This window comes from Lithobates pipiens, unplaced genomic scaffold (assembly GCF_037356315.1).
Source record: "Lithobates pipiens isolate NorthernLeopardFrog02 unplaced genomic scaffold, aLitPip1_a1.2 Scaffold_17, whole genome shotgun sequence".
Classification (NCBI taxonomy): Eukaryota; Metazoa; Chordata; class Amphibia; order Anura; family Ranidae; genus Lithobates; species Lithobates pipiens.
The window spans coordinates 16240555-16263737 of record NW_027507755.1 but is presented as its reverse complement, the minus strand read 5'-3'; the positions used below and the strand labels follow the sequence as shown (position 1 = coordinate 16263737).

Sequence of the window (23183 nt, the reverse complement as noted above, 5' to 3'; positions counted from 1 at the left end):
ATCCCAGAAAGGTTTAAAGCATGCTCTTCTTGCTCCTGCTCATCCGCCCCGGCACCATCCTCCTCTGACTCCTCATCAGACTCCTGTTGTTGACTTGTCTCAGATAGAGTAGCCCCCCCTGGGAATTCATCCAGCATTGCGACTTCCTCATCTTCCCGCTCCTGCTCCTCCACAGCCTGATCAATGACACGACGCAATGCACGCTCCAGAAAGAAGGCATAAGGTACCATGTCACTGATGGCGCCATGGCTGCGACTGACCAGTTTGGTGATCTCCTCAAATGGCCGCAGAAGTCTGCATGTGTCGCGCATGAGCAGCCACTGGCGCGGTGAAAAAAAACCCAGCTCCCCAGAACCGTTTCTTTCGCAGAGTTCATACAGGTAGACGTTAACTGCACGTTTCTGCTGGAGCAGCCTATCAAGCATATAGAAGGTTGAGTTCCATCGCGTCGGGCAATCGCAAATAAGACGTCTGACCGGCAGATGGTGTCGCCGCTGAATGTCAGCAAGGCGAGCCATGGCCGTGTAAGATCTTCTGAAATGGGCCGAGATTTTCCTTGCCTGCCGCAAGATGTCCTGGACCCCAGGGTATTTGACAAGGAATCGCTGCACGACCAAGTTTAAGACGTGTGCCATGCACGGCACGTGCGTGATTTTGCCCTGTTTCAATGCGCTAAGCAGATTGGCACCGTTGTCACACACCACTTTACCAACTGTCAAATTGAGCGGTGTTAGCCACTCATCTGCCTGTGAACGCAAAGCTGAAAGGAGTGCCGGGCCAGTGTGGCTCTTTGCTTCCAGGCACAACAGACGCAGCACGGCATGGCAACGTCTCACCTGGCATGTGGAATAGGTTCTGGGGAGCTTGGGCGGTGCAGTGGAAGAGACGCTAGCAGCGGAAAAGGAGGAGGCAGCTGAGGAGGAGAGGGAGGAGGATGGAGTAGGAGGAGGAGAAGAAGAGTCAGGCCTGCATGCAATCCGTGGCGGTAAAACCAAATCTACACGGGTGCCACGGGTTACATGCTTGACGGCCGTCAGAAGGTTCACCCAGTGGGCAGTAAAACTGATATACCTTCCCTGCCCGTGTTTGCTAGACCACGTGTCTGTGGTCAGATGTATCTTGGCACCGACACTGTGTGCCAGAGATACATTCACTTGCCGCTGAACATGGCCATATAGCTCTGGGATGCCCTTCTCTGAGAAATACTTCCTTCCTGGGACCTTCCATTGTGGTGTTCCAATGGCCACAAATTTGCGAAAGGCCTCCGAGTCCACCAGTTTATATGGCAGTAGTTGGCGGGCTATGAGTTCTGACAAGCCAGCCGCCAACCGTTGGGCAAGAGGGTTATCCGGCGTCATCATTTTTTTACGCTCAAACATTAGGCCCACGGAAGCCTGCCTTTTTGCAGAAAAATGTGAGCTTGGCGTGATGGAAGGTGGAGTGGAGGACAATTGTGAGGAGAGAGGAGAAGGAGAAGTAGAAGACGAGGCTGGACGGTGAGAGCCTGCAGTGTGGCTTTGTGTGTTCCGTTGCTCCCACTGGGCTCGGTGATGGCTGCTCATGTGCCTTCTTAAGGCGGTCGTCCCTAGGTGAGTATTGGGCTTACCGCGACTAACGCGTTGACTGCAAAGATTGCAGATGGCAACGCTATTGTCAGCAGCGGACACGTTAAAAAAAGCCCACACTGCGGAGCCATGTGCCGGTGTCCTGGGAGCGCCAGATGTGACCGTACATGGTCGATGACTCGCTCCTGATACATTTGCAGTCTGCTTTGTCCCTGCTGTGCAATGTAAGTCATTGCTGCTTCTCCTCCCTATCTGCTGGTCCATATCTCCCTCTGAACTCCCCTCCTCTTCCTCTCTTGTGGGCACCCACGTGACATCACTAGACACGTCATCATCAACGTCACCTTCCCCACCGCTATAAGTAGAGTAGGCAGCAACACCGGGGACCAACCTCCTCCTTGGGCTGATCTGGGTACTGGCGTCAGACTGCTGAGTAGCGCTTGTTGCTACCTCCTCTTCCTGATCCAATACCAAGAGTGGCTGCGCATCAGAAATGTCCTCTTGATATGGATCGGAAAATAATTCCAGTGACTCAAGCGGAAGGTATGTGGTGGTGGTGGTGGTGGTCGTGTTGTTGGTGGTAGTGTCTTTGGGGGTGCACATAGCAGAGAGTGAAGAAGAGGGTGCAGATCGAGAGGATGAGGAGGGTGCAGAAGAGTAAGGCTGAGCGAGCCACTCAACCAAGTCTGGTGCATCCTTTAAAGTAATTGAACGCACCTTCTGCAACTTCCCACTTTGGCTCAAGCCTGTTGCTCCTGCCCTACCCCTACCACCCCTGCGGAAGGGCCTGCCTCTTCCTCTGCATGTCATTTTTTAAATGACCCTGTGACAAAACTCTTAGTCCCTATACCGCTGAAGGACTGCTGCAGTATAGGTGAGCGGTCAGCAGTGGTGCACGTCAACCCTATCTATTGTGGACCTATAGCGGTCCTTACAGAACAGCAGACTGTACCGCACTCAAGCCTATGTACCGTAGCACCCTATACCAAGTTACCAGTCCTTATAAGAACTTTTGTGGACCAAGCAGGTTGTGTATTAGTGTTTAGCAGACTGTACGTCAGTCCCTATACCGCTGAAGGACTGCTGCAGTATAGGGCAGCGGTCAGCAGTGGTGCACGTCAACCCTATCTATTGTGGACCGATAGCGGTCCTTACAGAACAGCAGACTGTACCGCACTCAAGCCTATGTACCGTAGCACCCTATACCAAGTTACCAGTCCTTATAAGAACTTTTGTGGACCAAGCAGGTTGTGTATTAGTGTTTAGCAGACTGTACGTCAGTCCCTATACCGCTGAAGGACTGCTGCAGTATAGGGCAGCGGTCAGCAGTGGTGCACGTCAACCCTATCTATTGTGGACCGATAGCGGTCCTTACAGAACAGCAGACTGTATCGCACTCAAGCCTATGTACCGTAGCACCCTATACCAAGTTACCAGTCCTTATAAGAACTTTTGTGGACCAAGCAGGTTGTGTATTAGTGTTTAGCAGACTGTACGTCAGTCCCTATACCGCTGAAGGACTGCTGCAGTATAGGGCAGCGGTCAGCAGTGGTGCACGTCAACCCTATCTATTGTGGACCGATAGCGGTCCTTACAGAACAGCAGACTGTACCGCACTCAAGCCTATGTACCGTAGCACCCTATACCAAGTTACCAGTCCTTATAAGAACTTTTGTGGAACAAGCAGGTTGTGTGTTAGTGATTAGCAGACTGTACGTCAGTCCCTATACCGCTGAAGGACTGCTGCAGTATAGGGCAGCGGTCAGCAGTAGTGCACGTCAACCCTATGTATTGTGGACCGATAGCGGTCCTTACAGAACAGCAGACTGTAACGCACTCAGGCCTATGTACCGTAGCACCCTATACCAAGTTACCAGTCCTTATAAGAACTTTTGTGGACCAAGCAGGTTGTGTATTAGTGTTTAGCAGACTGTGCGTCAGTCCCTATACCGCTGAAGGACTGCTGCAGTATAGGGCAGCGGTCAGCAGTAGTGCACGTCAACCCTATGTATTGTGGACCGATAGCGGTCCTTACAGAACAGCAGACTGTAACGCACTCAGGCCTATGTACCGTAGCACCCTATACCAAGTTACCAGTCCTTATAAGAACTTTTGTGGACCAAGCAGGTTGTGTATTAGTGTTTAGCAGACTGTGCGTCAGTCCCTATACCGCTGAAGGACTGCTGCAGTATAGGGCAGCGGTCAGCAGTAGTGCACGTCAACCCTATGTATTGTGGACCGATAGCGGTCCTTACAGAACAGCAGACTGTAACGCACTCAGGCCTATGTACCGTAGCACCCTATACCAAGTTACCAGTCCTTATAAGAACTTTTGTGGACCAAGCAGGTTGTGTATTAGTGTTTAGCAGACTGTGCGTCAGTCCCTATACCGCTGAAGGACTGCTGCAGTATAGGGCAGCGGTCAGCAGTAGTGCACGTCAACCCTATGTATTGTGGACCGATAGCGGTCCTTACAGAACAGCAGACTGTAACGCACTCAGGCCTATGTACCGTAGCACCCTATACCAAGTTACCAGTCCTTATAAGAACTTTTGTGGACCAAGCAGGTTGTGTATTAGTGTTTAGCAGACTGTGCGTCAGTCCCTATACCGCTGAAGGACTGCTGCAGTATAGGGCAGCGGTCAGCAGTAGTGCACGTCAACCCTATGTATTGTGGACCGATAGCGGTCCTTACAGAACAGCAGACTGTAACGCACTCAGGCCTATGTACCGTAGCACCCTATACCAAGTTACCAGTCCTTATAAGAACTTTTGTGGACCAAGCAGGTTGTGTATTAGTGTTTAGCAGACTGTGCGTCAGTCCCTATACCGCTGAAGGACTGCTGCAGTATAGGGCAGCGGTCAGCAGTAGTGCACGTCAACCCTATGTATTGTGGACCGATAGCGGTCCTTACAGAACAGCAGACTGTAACGCACTCAGGCCTATGTACCGTAGCACCCTATACCAAGTTACCAGTCCTTATAAGAACTTTTGTGGACCAAGCAGGTTGTGTATTAGTGTTTAGCAGACTGTGCGTCAGTCCCTATACCGCTGAAGGACTGCTGCAGTATAGGGCAGCGGTCAGCAGTAGTGCACGTCAACCCTATGTATTGTGGACCGATAGCGGTCCTTACAGAACAGCAGACTGTAACGCACTCAGGCCTATGTACCGTAGCACCCTATACCAAGTTACCAGTCCTTATAAGAACTTTTGTGGACCAAGCAGGTTGTGTATTAGTGTTTAGCAGACTGTGCGTCAGTCCCTATACCGCTGAAGGACTGCTGCAGTATAGGGCAGCGGTCAGCAGTAGTGCACGGCAACCCTATGTATTGTGGACCGATAGCGGTCCTTACAGAACAGCAGACTGTACTGCACTCAGGCCTATGTACCGTAGCACCCTATACCAAGTTACCAGTCCTTATAAAAACTTTTGTGGACCAAGCAGGTTGTGTGTTAGTGTTTAGCAGACTGTGCGTCAGTCCCTATACCGCTGAAGGACTGCTGCAGTATAGGGCAGCGGTCAGCAGTAGTGCACGTCAACCCTATGTATTGTGGACCGATAGCGGTCCTTACAGAACAGCAGACTGTAACGCACTCAGGCCTATGTACCGTAGCACCCTATACCAAGTTACCAGTCCTTATAAGAACTTTTGTGGACCAAGCAGGTTGTGTATTAGTGTTTAGCAGACTGTGCGTCAGTCCCTATACCGCTGAAGGACTGCTGCAGTATAGGGCAGCGGTCAGCAGTAGTGCACGGCAACCCTATGTATTGTGGACCGATAGCGGTCCTTACAGAACAGCAGACTGTACCGCACCCAAGCCTATGTACCGTAGCACCCTAGACAGACCAAGTTACCAGTCCTGATAAAGAGCTTTGTGGAACAAGTGAGTTGTGAATGATTAGCAGACTGCAGCAGAAGGGCAGCAGTCAAGTATAATATTCTTTCTATATTTGGAAGAAAGAATATTATACGTGTACAAGCCTATTACCGTACCACTGATACCAGTCCTGAAAAGAACCTTTGTGGAACTAATAGTAACAGCAAGTCTTTAAAATTATCCTCACTGCCTGACACACTGCTTCCTGCCTGTCCCTATACAAATTGGCAAAAAAGAGTAGGCTGGAACGATTAGCTGGAATAGCTCTTTTGTGGACCTGATAGTAACAGCTAATGATGATGATGATGATGATGATGAAGAAAGACTAATCTGGCTGAGCTGTCCCTAAAATAGCAGCATACAGCGCTCTGTCCCTTTATCTAAACTGACAAAAGAAACTCAGGCTGCTGACCTAACACCTATACCAGTCCTGAAAAGAACTTTTGTGTACCAAATAGCTAGCGTTTTCTCTGTCCCTACTCCACACAGGATCCTTTCCCTACAGTGACAGAAGAAAGAATGTAAAATGGCCACCGGATCGGGTGTATTTATAGGTTAGGGGGAATGTCCAAGTGTCCATGAGCTGTCATGTCTCAATTGGTTGTCCTGTAACACATGATAAACGTGTCACGAAAGGTTAAAGTTCTTGTATACATTAAACACGTAAGTCCGCCGGGGCGAACGACGGAAAAAGGCGTTCGAACCCGCGGACGGCGAAAGTCGGAAATTCGCCGCGAAACGACCGCCGGGCGAACCGTTCGGCCATCACTAATTGCAAATCTATATGCTGACATTCCCATGAACATTTTGTTCTTTGAAATGTTAATGCGTGACTTATTTTCTTGAACCAGTGCTTTTACTGTCCAATATTCTAAAGTACGCTGCACTTTCAAACATAAAATCCAAATAGTGAAATGATAAAATGTAAAGATGTGCTATATGTCAACAGCAATAATGTGATAACGTGCTAAGTTAAAAACAATATTCCAAATAAAGTGCTTTCGTGCAGGATATGATAAAACTTCCATATGGTGAGAAAACAAACAATCAATAAAATCCTAAAAACAATATGATGGCGAACCAAACAAAAAAATCCTTATTACAATAATATCATGTATATGTCTAATATATATATATATATATATATATATATATATATATATATATATATATATATATATATATATATATATATGTATATATGTATGTGTGTGTGTGTGTGTGTGTGTGAGAAAAAGTGCTTCAATGTGCTGTGCAATCAAAAAAAGTTCAAAAGTGCTCCAATGTAATCCATGCGATTCAGTGGTTGCTGTGATATCAATCCAATATTAAGGTGCTGCATGTGCACTCAGGTGTTCCCTCCAGGTAATGGCCGCTTACCTTAGCGCGTGTAACCTTGCTGATTAGGCTTGGTCAATGGAACCTGTAAATGGTTCAGTGGTAAATCCGAGGGGAAGGGGACATGACGGAATGCTAGTTAGTGCATCCACTAAGGACGATCGGCATACCACCACAATATCAGCCGCTGCAGCTCGGTTTTTTGCTATTTTGGAGCGGTGCCCTGTAGTGCCATGCAAATGTGAGTACCCTGTAAGGGATCTTTACTGTGTTCATAATAAAAGTTTTAACATACTACACAATGAAGTCCTCCTTTTTCTATTAATATTACTGAGGCACAAAGGGGACTGACTCCATTACCACATTGAATCACAGAGTGAGGCTACCACAGGAATCCGGATTTACCACTGAACTTACTTATTGTAATAAGAATTTTTTAGTTTGGTTCATCATCATATTGTTTTTAGGATTATATTGATTGCTTTTTTTCTCACCATATGGACATTTTATCATATTCCGCACGAAAACACTTTATTTGGAATATTGTTTGTAACTTAGCACGTTATCACTTTATTGCTCTCCCTCAGTCTCCTCCCGTCTCCATCGATGGTTCCCCTCCCCCTGGGCACAGTATGATCCCAACAGGCCCGTGGAGAGGCTGACCACCTGACCTTCTACTGTTGTTATTCCCCATTGCACTGTCTTTCTTCAGACTGCATAAATTGACTCCCTGTCCGGAAGAACTATTGTATACCACTGAACTGCTGTATTCCCTTATCCTATTTACACACACTGTTTGAATTGATGTGTTACTTACAAGTATTTTTTGTATGCTTTACAAAATAAAAAATTTTGAAATAAAAAAAGTGTCAAAAGTGTCAGTTAGGTGTCTGATTTGTCTGCCGCAATGTCGCAGTCGGGCAAAAAAAATTGCTGATCGCCACTATTACTAGTAAAAATAAAATAAAAATAGCATAAAACATCCCATAGATGGTAGACGCGATAACTTTTGTGCAAACCAATCAATATACGCTTATTGGGATTTTTTTTACCAAAAATAAGTAGCAGCATATATATTGGCCTAAATTGATGAAGAAATTGGACTTTTAATTTTTTTTTTTATTGGGTATGTTCTATAGCAGAAAGTAAAAAATATTGGGTTTCTTTTTCAAAATTGTCGGTCTTTTTTTGTTTCTAGTGCAAAAAATAAAAAACGCAGATCAAAAACGTGATTAAATACCACCAAAAGAAAGCTCTATTTGTGGGAAAAAAATACATCAATTTTTTCTTTGGTTACAGCGTCGCACAACCGTACAATTGTCAGTTAAAGTAACGCAGTGCCGTATTGCAAAAAATGGCCTGGTCATTAAGGCGATAAATTCTTTTGAGGCTGAAGTGGTTAAAGCGGACCTTCACCCTCTTCCTTAAGTTTCTTCTGTTCCACCCCTCCTCCCATCCTACAGAAGTATCTGGCTTAATTTTTTCTTTGTTTACCTTTTTTTTTTAGAAAGAATATCCGGCCTCTCCTTCCCATGCGCGTCAATAGGCAATTGATGTGCATCCTGCCCGCTGTGACGTCTATTCAAAGAATGGAGGAGGGGTGGGCTTATTGGCATGTCATCGAGAGGCCTGCCAGCTGAACCTGGAAGAGCCGGCGGGCCTCTCAATGACATCACACCGAACGCGGAGACGTGGGAGGGAGAGAGGATGAGAGGATCTCAGCGGGACAATGCTGGATCCACTATATGCGCGAGTATCTGAAATGTGCAGATGCCACCATAAGGTAAGCGGGGTCATATAAAAAGAAATGGGGGGGGGGCGCGGAGGTCTTCTTTCAGTTTATAAAAAAGTTATGCCCACTTTTGCATTACCTATGATACAGCCCTTGTAAATAAAACAAAAAGAATTTGAATTGTGACTTCTAACCCCCCCCCCCCCCAAAGAAAATAATAATCTGATTTTCCCTCTATGAGCAACAAAAGAAAAAATAAAGAAAAGCCTACTGTTATCAGAGGAGACAAATAATAAAATCAATACAACCCCCCCCCCCCCATATGGGCTATATACCACTTCTTAGTTAAGAAGCTAACCCAGATATTGATCTGTCTTTCTCTGTATTTTCCACACGTTAGGGAATATGATGCAATCGATGGTATGACATTAGGTTTCCAATCAATGGCAGTCTTCCACTGTTTAGGATAAAAAAGGTGACCCAATAGAATATAAATTATCATACAATCTTGAATCAATGCATTCCAGCTGTAATAAAGCCCAAGTTCCCCAGACAGAGAATATGCAGTTTATTATCCTTAGCTTACAAATCAATGATCGGGTACATATTTCGTGATGGGTGATGTTATCTATAATATACACATTTCATAGCAGGTTTTCACTTATCAAAAAAAATCAATTTAGCACCATTGATTAGCAAAATGCAAGTGCAGTAGGCAGCCTTTATTACAGGTCTGAGAAATACAGCCATTCAAGATTATGTGAGAATTTCTATTTCACTAGGTTGTTTCTTTATCCTAAACGGTGGAAGACTACTATGGATGTGGACTTAAACCCAAAAGCAAACATTTATTATACCTTTAAAGACTCTTGGAAATTAAGCCTACATTTAAGTAAAATGTACTTGCATATATTATACTTTGTGCATAGAAATGTGTAGCGGCATTCAACAGCAATATGTAAAAACAGAAAAGTCCGTAAAGCATATTAACTTAGTCCATATTCCACTCAAATAATTTCTAAACGTTCGCTGTACACCATAGCTGCCAAGCATCGTTCCTTTGGCAGGGCATTCCATACATTTTGCAAAATGCCCCTTGAAATGTCTCACTAGGCAGGGGGCAGGAGAGTATCCTCTCAATTTTCCATAAAAGTTGGAAACTGCTACAGTCTGTCCTTGGATTTTTACCAAAGGCGATCGATGAAAGTTAACCACAGACTCTATACCCATGCAGTAATGAAGAAAACTATATAGCTAAAAGAAGGAGAGCTAAGGATACTTGTAGACAGGTAGCCTACTTTAGCATGGCTGCCTAGGTAGAGGGAAGGGGTTACCATTTTACTGTCTTCCATGTGTGAGTGTGTTCGCGGGCTGAGGTCCAGTCTCCCTCCCGTGTTTTATAAAAAAGAGACGTTGTCCACATCCCAGGAGAGCCGGGACCAAAAAGAAGACGGTATTGCTGGTAATTGTGGTCCAGCACTAGACATCGACTCATCAGGACATCCCAAGGACATGGACTTCTCCGCCCATGCCTTTCCAAGGATGGACTATTCCTGTTATTACTTCACCTGTTCAGTTTACCTGGGGCAGCCTCAGTTAGGTGTGGCTAGGTTGACAACGTTTATGCATTGTAAACACTGTTTTGCTGAATTCTCTGTAAAGTTGTTCAACTGCACTAAGCCTGGTCTGAAGTTATTCAAAAGGGGTGCATGTTGGGTCTTGGCATATTCTTAAGACCCTGGGTCTGTAATAGCACCATGGGGTATGTGTAACACCACTACAAGGGGTTAAATCACAAGACTATGAAGAAGGGGTAGTTGCCATGGGTAACCATAAGAAAAACAGCTACAGCAACCAGTCATTTGGTGTGGTATTTGGTTAGGTGACAGGTCCTCCAGTAGCGGGGGCATTAGTGTCCCTGGCTGTCCGTCTTCTCTTGTCACTGGGAGCAGACTAGTGTTAAAGAGATCTAAGCCCTTGTACACACGGTCGGAGAATCTGTCGGAATGAGTCTTATCGGACCGTGTCGTCAGATAATCCGACTGTGTGTGGTATGCATCGGACTGATTCCGTCCGAATCTCCGTCCGACCCAATTTTCAACATATTTGGAAATATTTCCCGACCAACTGGGCCGGACGGACCTAATCCGATCATGTGTAGAGCATTTTCATCGGACCAGGTGCCACGCATGCTCAGATCAAATTCCTACATCAAAGCTATTGGCTACTAGCCTGAATGTAGTCCCATCGTAACGAAATAACGTCATCACGTTCTGAAAGATCTGATTTTTCGCCAACTTGGCCCGACCGTGTGTATGCAACAGTTTTGGACACAATCCGTCGGACTAAATCCGACGGGCAAAATCCGACGGATTTGGTTGGCAAAATCTCCGACCGTGTGTACGTGGGCTAAGGCCTGTTCACTAGGTACAGGGAGGGCATGTGGCCAGCTACGTACTCAGCGCCACTCCATTATGTTACTGGGAGTGAGCTAACAGAGATACGCTGGACTAGTGGAGTGGGCAACAGCTCTGCTTATCCGTCTGAATGCAACACATACATCTACACAAGTGTGTAGTTACTTGGGGCAAAACACCTTATGGAGGAATGCTGTACATTAGCACTTCACACAAGTGGCTCATCTCTGATTCAGGGACTGCTTAATGCTTGATTCTTCACAAGACCGCAGACAGCTGGTCCCGAGCATTAGTAAGCACACCTTTATGCCAGGTGTTACCCCACGTGCACAGGAGCAATAGACAATACTCACATACTGTTATTTTGAAATAGTGAAATTAAGTGACCCTTTTGGCCAGGATATGGAAACTGAAGTATTTATATTTTCTTAACAAGAGATAAATGAGCTTAAAACAAGTCATTAGTGACCTCTATAGCTGCAGCAACCGTGGGGCAATTAATTCTCAAAGTTCTTAGATATAAAGTGCCAAAGTTGCTTAGGTCTACTCACCTTGCCTTGCTCTCTCCTCCCTGCATTGACTCAACAGCTCCCCCTTCCTAGCAGTGAATCGGCAGATCAGCTTCCCCTGCCCACCCCCAGCAGTGTGACAACCCCCTGCATACAAATCTATATCTCATGGATCAATGAGGTTAAATTGATGATCTTAGATGCAAATAGTAAACGTGTCTAATAAACATAACTCCACCACAAGCTATCACATCTGGTGACACCAAAATCATGAAAGTATACAAAACCAGAAAATGTTTTATTCTTGACACTTAGACCTTCAGCAATGGAAAAAGATAAGTTTAATGTTTGCTATCTCCGATTCTACTCCTTCACAGCATTCTGTCTTCTACTCATATTGGCCATGGATATATGATGATTTCTGACTGATAGGACAAGCAAAGATAGATCTGGCCATTTGCAATCATGTGGCCACCCTGTTAGGATCCACCATAATTTTACTAACCAGGCTGATGCATGTACGCAGCATATTGAAGATGGAAATGTTCCTTCTGTTTCTCTATATAAGTCGTTGTAGTATAGTTGGGCATATCCTATTCTCATTTATTCTGGGGCATTTTTAAACCCCTGACCAACACACTTCCTGTGGGAATCGATAGCTTCAACTTTCAATGCTAATTGATCTCCATGTGTTAAATCGAACAGCAGGGCAAAGAAAGCATTGTGAAATTGAACTCTAGGGCCTATACACATTGATGAATAGAGGAGAAACTGGGTGGTCATTTCTCATGGGGCCAACACAGAGCATGTAGATTAATTGGTCAACACACATTATCCAACAGTGTACATGTCACTGTTCACGTCCGGGTGACTTCTGGGTTTGCAAGCATTGATGATTAAGCACTACTTATGTCCGATGGCTCCCCAAGCAGATCTCACAATTCATGAGAGGTATTGATAGGATAGCGGCAAGTTTTAAACCACAAACACTGGTAACACTACACCAAACAATATAGTGTATGACCTTAGCCCCAAACGTTTTCATGATATCACATCACCAATGACCACCTATAAGGAAATCATCAAAAGGTTATATCTAAGTATAAGATATGTAGTTTGACAAAATAAAATAACACTTTGGTTACACCAAAAAGTACAAATAGGTGCAATCCATGGAGCTTAACAAAGAGAATGTTATTTAAATTGTTTACCTTAATGTTTCCCCAGATGATCCCCTTCTTTTCCATAGGTTGACCAGGCTACTGGAGCGGCTGGCAGCTGAAGAAGACTTTCCATCACCCACATGCATGCGCACCACGGTGGAAGTGGTGAACGCACTTCGGACGTTCCTCTCTGGTTTGGCCAGGATGATGTAAACCTTTGGCACAAACATGCAGCACAGTGCCACCGTGGCACTTAAGCTCACTGAGAAGCACATGGTGATAATTTTGTAGTTACTTCCAAAATAGATTGGCACAAAGGCCAGCCAAATGATGCAGGTGGTATACATAGTGAAAGCAATGTACTTTGCTTCGTTAAAATTGGCTGGCACATTTCTAGTTTTGAATGCATAGAAGGTACAACTCAGGATCAACAGCCCATTGTAACCGAGCGGAGTGACTACACCCAGATTGTTGGTATTGCAGATCAGGTAGACCTCTCGAATGCTGGGATAGTCAAACATGACATCAGGGGGTTGCATGATGAATAATGCAACGATGATGCCTAACTGGATACAGATTAAGACAAATGCAATAACCAACTGGGCACAGGCACTCATGAACCTTGGCTTCTTGGTACAAATTTTCTTTTTGCTTCCAGCCAGAATCCGTGCTATACGGTTCGTTTTGGTGACAAGGGCTGAATAGCTCATTGCCGGAGAAAGGCCAATCCCGATTCTTTGCAGGTAGCAGTAGATCCGTTGTGGTTTTGCAATGAGGCAGAAGGTGCACAGGTAGCCTAGACAGATGCCTGCTAGGATGATATAGCAGAGCTCCCTGCTAGATGACTTCACTACAGGAGTATCTCTGTATAAGATGAATATTGCTGTGACAAACATGGTCGCTAGTAGGCCCAAGCATGCAAAGACGACAGCAGCGATTGGCTCTGGGTCACTCCACCTGAGGAATTCCACTGGGATATGTTCACATCCTAAAAGAATATAAACAGAAAAAACAATGAATCTCAGAACATTCATCAAAAGATATCAGAAATCTACCATGTAGTAGAAATTTAATTAAATACATTTTTAAAAAGCATCAAGCATCTTAAAGCCTAAGTGCAGCCAAAATAAAAGACACAGACATCAGCACAAGGGACATAACTTACAGTCACCAGGATGTGCCCCTTGTGCCCTCATTTTCCACCCAGCTCCTCCATTCATAAAAGTTGTACTACAGCTTCTATGAATAAAACAGGATGTATGAATGGAGGAGGTGGATCTTTCAATCATCTGCTCATCCTCCATTCATGAATCATTCTTCATTCAATTCAAGCTGTAATACAGCTTCTATGAACAGCGGAGTTGGGCAGAAAGGGCGGACATAGTCAGGCACTCTTGATGAGCACCTGTGACAGCTCCCACAATTCTATTAAGCTCTGCTGCACATGGACAGAGAAGGATTTTGACCTAATAGAAGAGGCATCATTACAAGGGACACATCCTACTTTAAGGTATGTCCCTTGTGCTGATTTCTGTGGTTTTTATGTTGACTATAGATAGACGTTAAAGCCCAGCCCTAGCCTAAACATATTTCCTTTAAGATTTCCCCTCACTTTTCTTATACAAGTGCCATAGGAACAGGAAGTCAGCCAAAAGTGCTCCATGGGGTCACAGACAAATCAAAACTTGATAAAAATATTAACTCCTCCCTGGCTCTTATCCAGCCTACAGTTCAGCTATTATTATTCCAGGTACTTATATAGCATTGTCGATTTGCGCAGCACATATATATATATATATATATATATATATATATATATACATATACATACATACACTATATACATACATACACTATATATATATATATATATATATATATATATCTCGTACAGTATTTGCACAGCAGTTTTTCAAACGCTTTTTTTGGAACAAAAAACAGTTCGTTTTATGCATTAAATAAAAAAAAAACAGTAAAATAAGCACGATTTTTTTTGTATACTATGAAAGAAGTTGTTACGGCAAGTAAAATGACATCCAACATGTCACACTTCAAAATTGCACATGCTTGTAGAATGGCGCCAAACTTTGGCACTTGAAAATCCCCATAAGCGATGCTTTATATTTTTTTACAGGATACATGTTTTGAGTTACAGAGGAGGTCTAGGGCTAAAATTATTGCTCTCGCTCTAAAATTCATGGCGATACCTCACATGTGTGGTTTGAACACCGTTTCTGTGAGCAAACACGTGTAGACAGGGGCATTTTAAATTTTAATTATTGTGTAATTGTCAGCAACCGCAGCATAAGGATTACACCGCCTGGACTATTTGATGATTTTTGGGCTCACTCGAAGTAATCCTTGTGCTGCGGTTCCCAGCAATTACATGCCCCGGCGGATTGATAGAGAAGTGGAGGTCTGGAGCTCGACATAAAGATTGCTGCTGCCAGATAAGCATTGACTAGTTCTGTACCTTCCCCAGCTTCCACAGTCTGATCCATCTCAAGTCCTGGTAACCTTGTTGTTACCTTACGAGCAATGGTGGCTGGTGCTCAAAATTTTTCGGGGGGGCACAAACAAACTAAAAAATACTGAAAAAAAAACATCAATTGCAGCCACTGTGCCCATCAATTGCAGCCACTGTGCCCATCAATTGCAGCCACTGTGCCCATCAAAGGCTGCCACTGTGCCCAAAGGCTCCCACTGTGCCCAAAGGCTCCCACTGTGCCCATCAAATGCTGCCACTGTGCCTATCAAACGCTGCCACTGTGCCATCAAATGCTGCCATTGTGTCCATCGAATGCTGCCACTCTGCACATAGAATTCTGCCACTCTGCTCATCGAATGCTGTCACTGTGCTTTCCAGTACTGCCACTGTGACCCCCCCACCCGCTCGCCGTCTGCCTGGCACTTACCCTGTTTTGGTGGGTCAGCAGGTGACAGCGGTGAGCAGGGTCCTCCGAGTGGTGTCCTCCATTAATCTCTTCTCCCTTTCCCATCAAGCATCCAATTACAGCACCTGTCGTTTCAGCCAATCAGGTGACGGGTAACAGACCCGAGCAGCGGAGAGGCGGTTGAGTGTTAGGACAGCGAATATTCATTCGCTGTTCTAACACACCTGGGTGAACTGCCAGTGCCAAGCATGGCGCTCGCAGGTCACCTTTTTTGACGCCTAATAGAGCCTGTGGCTCTAATCAGGTACTTCAAAAACACCACCCCGCCAATGTAATTTAGGTGCCCGGAACCTAGAAAGGGGCCGGGCTCCTGAATAGGCGGTGGCACATGAATCTATTCATTGGACATAGAGGGGGTGGCTGGAAAAAGGGGGCGGAGCCCGTGCGTCCTTATGGCCACTGCTTAGGAGTGCTGCAGAGAGCTATCACTTGACCAGGAGGTTAGGAGTTAATGAGGAGTGGCTGCCTTCCTTGTCTCTGCTGGTAAGATGAGGAGGAGGAGGTGCATGATGGACAAAAAAACTGAACTCAGGGGCTGTCTGTGTGCATCTGTGAGGATGTGAACCTGGGGGGCAAGGGGGCAGGATGGGCAAGACTGATGTGCACAGAAGCTGCCTGTGACCGTGTGTGGGCCAGTGATGGTTACCCTCTAGAGTTCATTTACACATGTGGTGCCCTCTGATGAGCAATCCACATTTGGATTGCACTTCAGGAGGTATTTGACAGGCAGGGCGTCCCATTGTCACTATATAAGTGACCGCACAGCGCGGCTCTGGCATTCCGGCCGGAGAGAGCGACGTGTCAACATCTCCTGGGGAAGAAGAAGAAGAACAAGAAGAAGAAGAAGAACGGAAGGCGGCGACCGAAGAGGGGGACAAGACCCCCGAAGTCGGGAGAAGAGGCCGGCGGCGGGGAGGAAGAAAGCCGGGCTCCTCCGCTAGTAAAAGAGCTACACGAAGATAGCGGAGGAGTCCGGCGAGAAGACCCCCGGAGACGGAAGACCCCCGGAGCTGTGCAATAAAATATTTTTTCTCTGTGTTGTGTTTTTTTTTGTACTTTATTTCACAGGTGAATGGGTAGGGGTACATTGTACCCTATACTCATTCACATAGGGTGGGGGGCCGGTATCCGGGGGCCCCCTTCTTAAAGGGGGCTCCCGGATTCCGATAAGCCCCCCGCCCGCAGACCCCGACAACCAACGGCCAGGGTTGTCGGGAAGAGGCCCTTGTCCTCATCAACATGGGGACAAGGTGCTTTGGGGTGGGGGGGCCGCGCGCCCCCATGTTGAGGGCACGCGGCCTGGTACGGCTCAGGAGGGGGGGCGCGCTCGCTCGCCCCCCTTTCCTGGCCGGCCGGGTAGCGTGCTCGGACAAGGGTCTGTTGTGGACTTTGGGGGAACCCCCACGCCGATTTTTTTCGGCGTTGGGGTTCCCCTTTAAGCCCATTCCGGGCGGCGGAGCCCGCGACGTCTCCGTCGCGGGCCCCGCCTACCTTCACATGCGCTCGAAATGAGCGGACTTTCCTCCGAGCGGGAACAGTTTGCTCATTTCGAAAGTAGCCTACACACGGGCGGACTGTTCGCTCAAACACAGTTTCAGCGGACAGTTTTTCGGAATTTCCGAAAGACTTTGTCCGTCAAACTGTCCGCTGAAACTGTCCGCTGAAAGCCCACACACGAGCGGACTGTCCGCCCAAACACTGTTCAGCGGACAAGGTTGGGCGAACAGTCCGCCCGTGTGTACGCGGCCTAAGCCTCTCACACAGTTAATGCAATTTGGAAACACCTACTGTTCACCATGGCTAGCATAGCACACCGCATTACTACTCTCATTGGGAAACCCAACAGTGCTCCAGGTCTTTTACAATCTTATAGCGTATACTACAAAAAAAAAATTGCCGTGCGACACTAAAGTGATCGGGTTTGGCTTGAAGTAAAGGTGGCAACCCTAGCGGCTTACTAGCTGCTCAATAACTATTACAAGCAGTGGGAGGGGACCATCCACCCTCCCACTGCCTTCCACGGCTCCCTCGGTCTCTCCTCTCCCACCAGAAGACCCAAGCGACCAGCCTGGCGCGTCTACCGGCTGGTCGGACAGTCAAGCAAAGCTGGGATCGGCTTTGATCGGCTGTTCTGAACAGTAAACACAGCACAGTGGTGTAGTGGTTAGCACTTTCACCTAGCAGCAATAGGGTTGCTGGTTCAAATCCCGACCACAACACTATCTGCCTGGAGTTTGCATGTTCTCCCTGTGCCTGCGTGGGTTTCCTCCGGGTACTCCGGTTTCCTCCCACACTCCAAAGACATGCTGGTAGGTTAATTAGACCCTGTCCAAAAAGAATTTGCCATAATATGTGTATGTGTATGTCAATGTTGTAAGTGTGTCGGGACTCTACAGGTTAAAGGACCACATAAATAGCTGCAGATGGACACCGGTGGCAAGAAAAAGCGCCCAGAGGCGATTCAGTTCGTATAGGTAGCGCTATATAAGTCATTCATTCATTCATTCATTCAGTAAACCAAGAAGTAATGACATGGCATCACTTCCGGCTTGCTCGAAAAACCCATCGGCGCCAGTTTTACGTACACACGAGAGGATTGTCCGTCCAACTTAGTCCGCTGAAACGTGTTTCAGCGGACAGTCCGCTCGTGTGTGGGCTTCAGCTGACTTTTTCAGTGGACAGTCTGGCGGACTAAGTCTTTCGGAATTTCTGGAATATTGTCCGCTGAAACACGTTTCAGCGGACAGTCCGCTCGTGAGTAGGCTAGTTCGACGGACTAAGTATGGCGCATGCTCAGAAAGGATTTACACGGCGAAAGGTTGCATTGCAGTGTATTGGACGTCGTATTTCTAGTCCCGTCGTACGTGCTGTACACGTCATCGCGCAAGCTTTCGGCGGACTGTCTGTTCATCGTGTGTGGTCAAGTCCGTTCATTCGAAAGTAGGATGGACTGTCTGTCGGATTGTCTGACGGACTTAGTTGGACGGACAATCCTCTCGTGTGTACGCGGCCTAAAGCATTCAAAAACACTGATCTCAGTGTTTTGAATGCTTTTAAAGTGAATGTAAAGGATTTTGTTTTTTATATTTTTCAAATACCAAACATGTCATACTTACCTCCACTGTGCAGTTCGTTTTGCACAGAGTGGCCCCCGAATATCCCCTTCTGGGGTCCCTCGTCAGCTGTCATGGCTCCTCCCTGCATCAGATAACCCCCTAGGAGAAGCGCTCGGGAGTTACCTTGCGGGCGTGCTCACGATTCCAGCATTCGGCGTCCACAGACACAGAATGGCGGAATGAGCCCCACGTCATTGGATTTGGTTGACAGCAGCGAGAGCCAATGGCTGCGCTGCTATCAATCTATCCAATCGAGGGCCAGGACCCTGTGGAGAGAGGGAAAGCGCATCCCCGCTGAAGAGATGAAGGGGCTCAGGTAAGTAAAACGGGAGGCCGGTTACTGGCAGGTGTTTTTTCACCTTAATGCATAGGTTACAACACCTTTAAGTGAAGGGGAGCGATTTGGGGTCTTATAGATCCCAGATCTCTCCATAAAGAGTACCTGTCACATGCCTATTGCTGTCACAAGGGATGTTTACATTCCTTGTGACAGCAGTAAAAAAAAAAAAAAATGTTAAAGCCACAGTGTGAAAATAAAAATATATAAAAAAAAAGTAAGAAAAAAAAAATTTAAGTGATCCTAAGGTGCAGCACGTACGCGAGCAGCGATCGTCCCACACATGTGAGGTAAAACCGCGAACGTCAGCTCATGGACAGTAATTCTGTATATGGCACTTGGACGAATCATGTCTCTGGGTCTGATGAGGACAGCACAGCTGTTCAGCTTTCCCATCCCACCCTGAGACAAGAACGGGAATGGCAGAGGTGGGACCCATTTAGATGGGTGGGGGGAGCCCGATTTTAGTCTTGTCTAGGGCAGCACAAAACCAAAATACGCCACTGAAAAAAAATATAGAATTTTTGAAAAATAATAATAATTTTTGAAAAAAAAAAAAAATTTTGCAAAAAAATAAAAGAATTTTTTTGAAAAATGTTCAGCTCTTTCAGCTAATGATGGGACTTCTTCAATTTTTTTTACTACTATTTATACTTTTTAAAATATTAAGCTTTTTAACACTTTTCACAGTTACTCCAACCACTCCAACCACACAACAGTTACTCAAGCCCCTCCACCCAGTAACTCCGCCCACTCCAGTTGTAGACTACTGTAGGTGGAAGCAAGAACACTACACACAATTTCCCCAGAAATTGTAGCTTTTCTAGTTACTGTTAAAACTCATTTATTATAATCCTTCAACCCTGCAGTTTTCCCACAATGGCTTGCTGACCTTCAGTAGTTAATACAGTCCATGTCTTGCCGTGCAGTAGTACAAAAATTGTCTCCTAGTAACAACATAATAATGATCTGTGGGTGAGCGCTCTTTCGTCAAACTGAGTTTTTTTCTGATCAGAAATGACTCTCTTGAGAAAGTCCCATCACCTAGAGCGACGTCAGATCATTAGGAGATAGAAGTAGACAGAAAGCACACATTTCTTAATGTGACAGGCTAATATAGCGTAAGCTGTAGGCCAGCTGCTCCTCAGTCTTGGGTTTTTATGGTATGATTATTTTAAAGTACGTGAAGAGTTCAAAGAATGTTTTTGCACTGTATGTTATGGAAAATGAACCTTTATACTAGCTAGACATAAAATTCAGCCAAAGAAACAATCCACAGAGCAATGATTAGAGGCTTTAATAAAAGCATAATAATAAAATGATGCATAATAATAAAAACATAAAAGCTCAAACACAACCTTGACACCAAGGTGTGAAACACCTCAAGGCACCAGCTGTGACCCTCACTAATTATACATATATATGGAAATTCGACATGTACACGGCCATTCGTTATTCTAATGCCCCGTACACACAAGCGGAAATTCCCCCCAGCAAAAGTCCGATATGAGCTTTTGGTTGGAAATCCTGACCGTGTGTATGCTCCATCGGACTTTTGCTGGCAGAATTCCCGCCAACAAAAGACTGAGAGCAGGTTCTCTATTTTTCGGTCGGAAAAAGTTCCGATCGGAAATTCTGTTCGTCTGTGATAATTCCGACGTGCAAAATTCCTACTCATGCCCGGAAACAATTCGACGCATGCTCGGAAGCATTGAACTTAATTTTCTCGGCTCGTCGTAGTGTTGTACGTCACAGCGTTTTTGGCGGTTGAAAGTTCAGAGAACTTTTGTGTGACCATGTGTATGCAAGCCAAGCTTGAGCGGAATTTGGATGTTTTTTCCAACGGAAAATCCGCTTGCGTGTACAATTCTAAAATTCGGAAATTCGAAATTAAGAAAGGAAATCCGAATACTTAAAAGAACGAAAATCCGAAAAACTCAAGAAATTCATAAATTCAAAAATTCAGAAATTCAAAAATTCGAAAATAAGAAAGGAAATCTGAATATTTAAAAGAACGAATATCCGAAAACTCTAAATAATAACTAACTAACTGACTAATGAATTAACTAATAATAACTATTAAATGTGGCTATTATTCAACGTAACGAATACGAATTTATCCAAAGTTATGAATAATCGAAATAACGAATGCCGCATCCAAACAAATGGAATGGAATGAATTATTATTATTATTATTATTAATAATAATAATAATAATAATAATAATAATAACAAAACATTATTTTTTTATTATAATTATTGCTTTTATTATTATTAATTTATTTAGTTACATTCGTTAGATACAGCATTCGTTTTTTCGGATAACATTGTTTAAATTCGTAGTCATTACCTTCTCTAACAGCCAAATTTTAAAGGAAATTCCAATACCTATAATTTAATAGCTAGAAGTAGTTAAGTTATTATTTAAAATTTTAAAATTTTTGGGTTTTCGAATTTTCGAATCTTCATTCTTATTTTTGGATTTTTGAATTTTCGGGTTTTCAAATTTCTGAATTTCCGAAATTTCAGATTTTTGAATTTTGAATTTACAAATAATTTGAAACATTTGTTAAGCAGGTTTTTGTTTATTTTCCCATATTTCCAAATTAACAAATTTGTTACAAAACAAATTGCACATGTCTAATGAAAATTAAACCTCTGATTATTGGCAATTAGTTATGTAGAGGGCTTTATTTTGTATGCATTTAACAGCCTGGTTGAAGATGAACAAAGTTTGAGGCTTCTGAGCGCTGTGGCGCGTGAATTATGCCCAGGTGCCCCTACTTGCAGCAATATCACTAATGAAAAAATCAGGCTGTCCACTTCCATGCACTCTTGAGTTGGGGTAAGCAAAGTGATTTTGGTGAATCAGATTTAGCTGTAAAATGAAAAGCTTTACCAAAATGGAAACTCCCAATGCTTAAAGTGTTTTTTAACCCATTCATTTACATCTTATGCCAACAAGATATGTGCAGTGCCAAAACATTTTTAGTTTTCGTTTCATTCGTTTTTTGTTTTTATTCTTTTTCGGGTCATTTGTTATGATTGTAATTAGTACATTCGTAAATTTGTAAATTCGTACATTTGTAAATTAGAAAAATTGTATATTCGTGAATTCATACATTCGCACATTCGTAAATTAGAAAATTTGGAAATTTGGAAATTCTAAATTCGAAAATCCAAAAACCTGAAAATTAGAAAATCTGAAATAGTAACTAACTAATAAATTATAGGTATTGTAATTTCCTTTCAAATTTGGCTGATAGTGAACATAACATATACGAATTTATCCGAAGTTACGAATTATCCGAAATAACAAATGCCGAATATAAACAAATGTAATGGAAAAAATTAATGATAAATAATAAAAAGTTTTTATTATTATTACTGTTATTTATTATTATTAATTCATTATGTTCCATTCGTTTGGATACGGCATGTGTTATTTTGGATAATTCGCAACTTCGGATAAATATGTATTTGTTACGTTCATTAACAGCCAAATTTGAAAGGAAATTACAATACCTATAATTTAATAGTTAGTAATAGTTAAGTTATTGTTAGTTAAGTATAATTTCAGATTTCCGAAGTTACAATTGGTTTTGTGTTCCTGCAAAACAGGGATTAAAATCTGTCTCTTCCACAAAAGTAAAAGTAGCACACATAGTACACACAAACATTGGCTAGGCACACAGTTAACCCTTTGATCACCACTGTTAGCCACTTCCCAGCCAGTGTCATTAGTACAGTGACAGTGTATAATTTTTAGCACTGATCACTGTATTAGTGTCAGCAGTAGGGGCTGGTGCTCAACATTTTCCACCCCCCGGTAGACAGACAGAAAGGCCGCAATCCCCCCAACCACCCCACGGGAGATGGAGGGGAAGGCAGGCAATACCCCCATAGCCACCCCCACCCCCCCTCCCAAGCCCACTCTTTTTTGGAGCCAATTAGAGCCTCGGCTAAAATCATGTGCTTCAAAAAAAAAACATTGAAATCTATGCGTCCGGCGCCCTGCATTTAGATTAGGGCCTGGGTTTAGGGGAGCGCCCAATGAGTGTCACTGGTCCCCACAATGTGCCAGTTCGTGCCTGATTGTCCACTGCAATATCGCAGTCCCGCTATAAGTCGCTGATCGCCGCCATTACTAGTATATAAAAAAAAAGAAATA

The 23183-nt window shown here is 44.4% G+C and overlaps 1 protein-coding gene across 8 annotated transcripts in view; it reads right to left on the bottom strand.

The window, feature by feature from the left end:
* GRM5 (glutamate metabotropic receptor 5) overlaps positions 1-23183 on the bottom strand; it is a 517392-nt gene that overhangs the window by 26629 nt on the left and 467580 nt on the right. For all 8 annotated transcript variants that reach the window (XM_077485011.1, XM_077485017.1, XM_077485010.1 and 5 more), the window contains exon 8: positions 12654-13593. In XM_077485011.1, coding sequence (XP_077341137.1) covers positions 12654-13593 — 940 coding nt within the window. The remainder of the gene's footprint in view (positions 1-12653; positions 13594-23183) is intronic.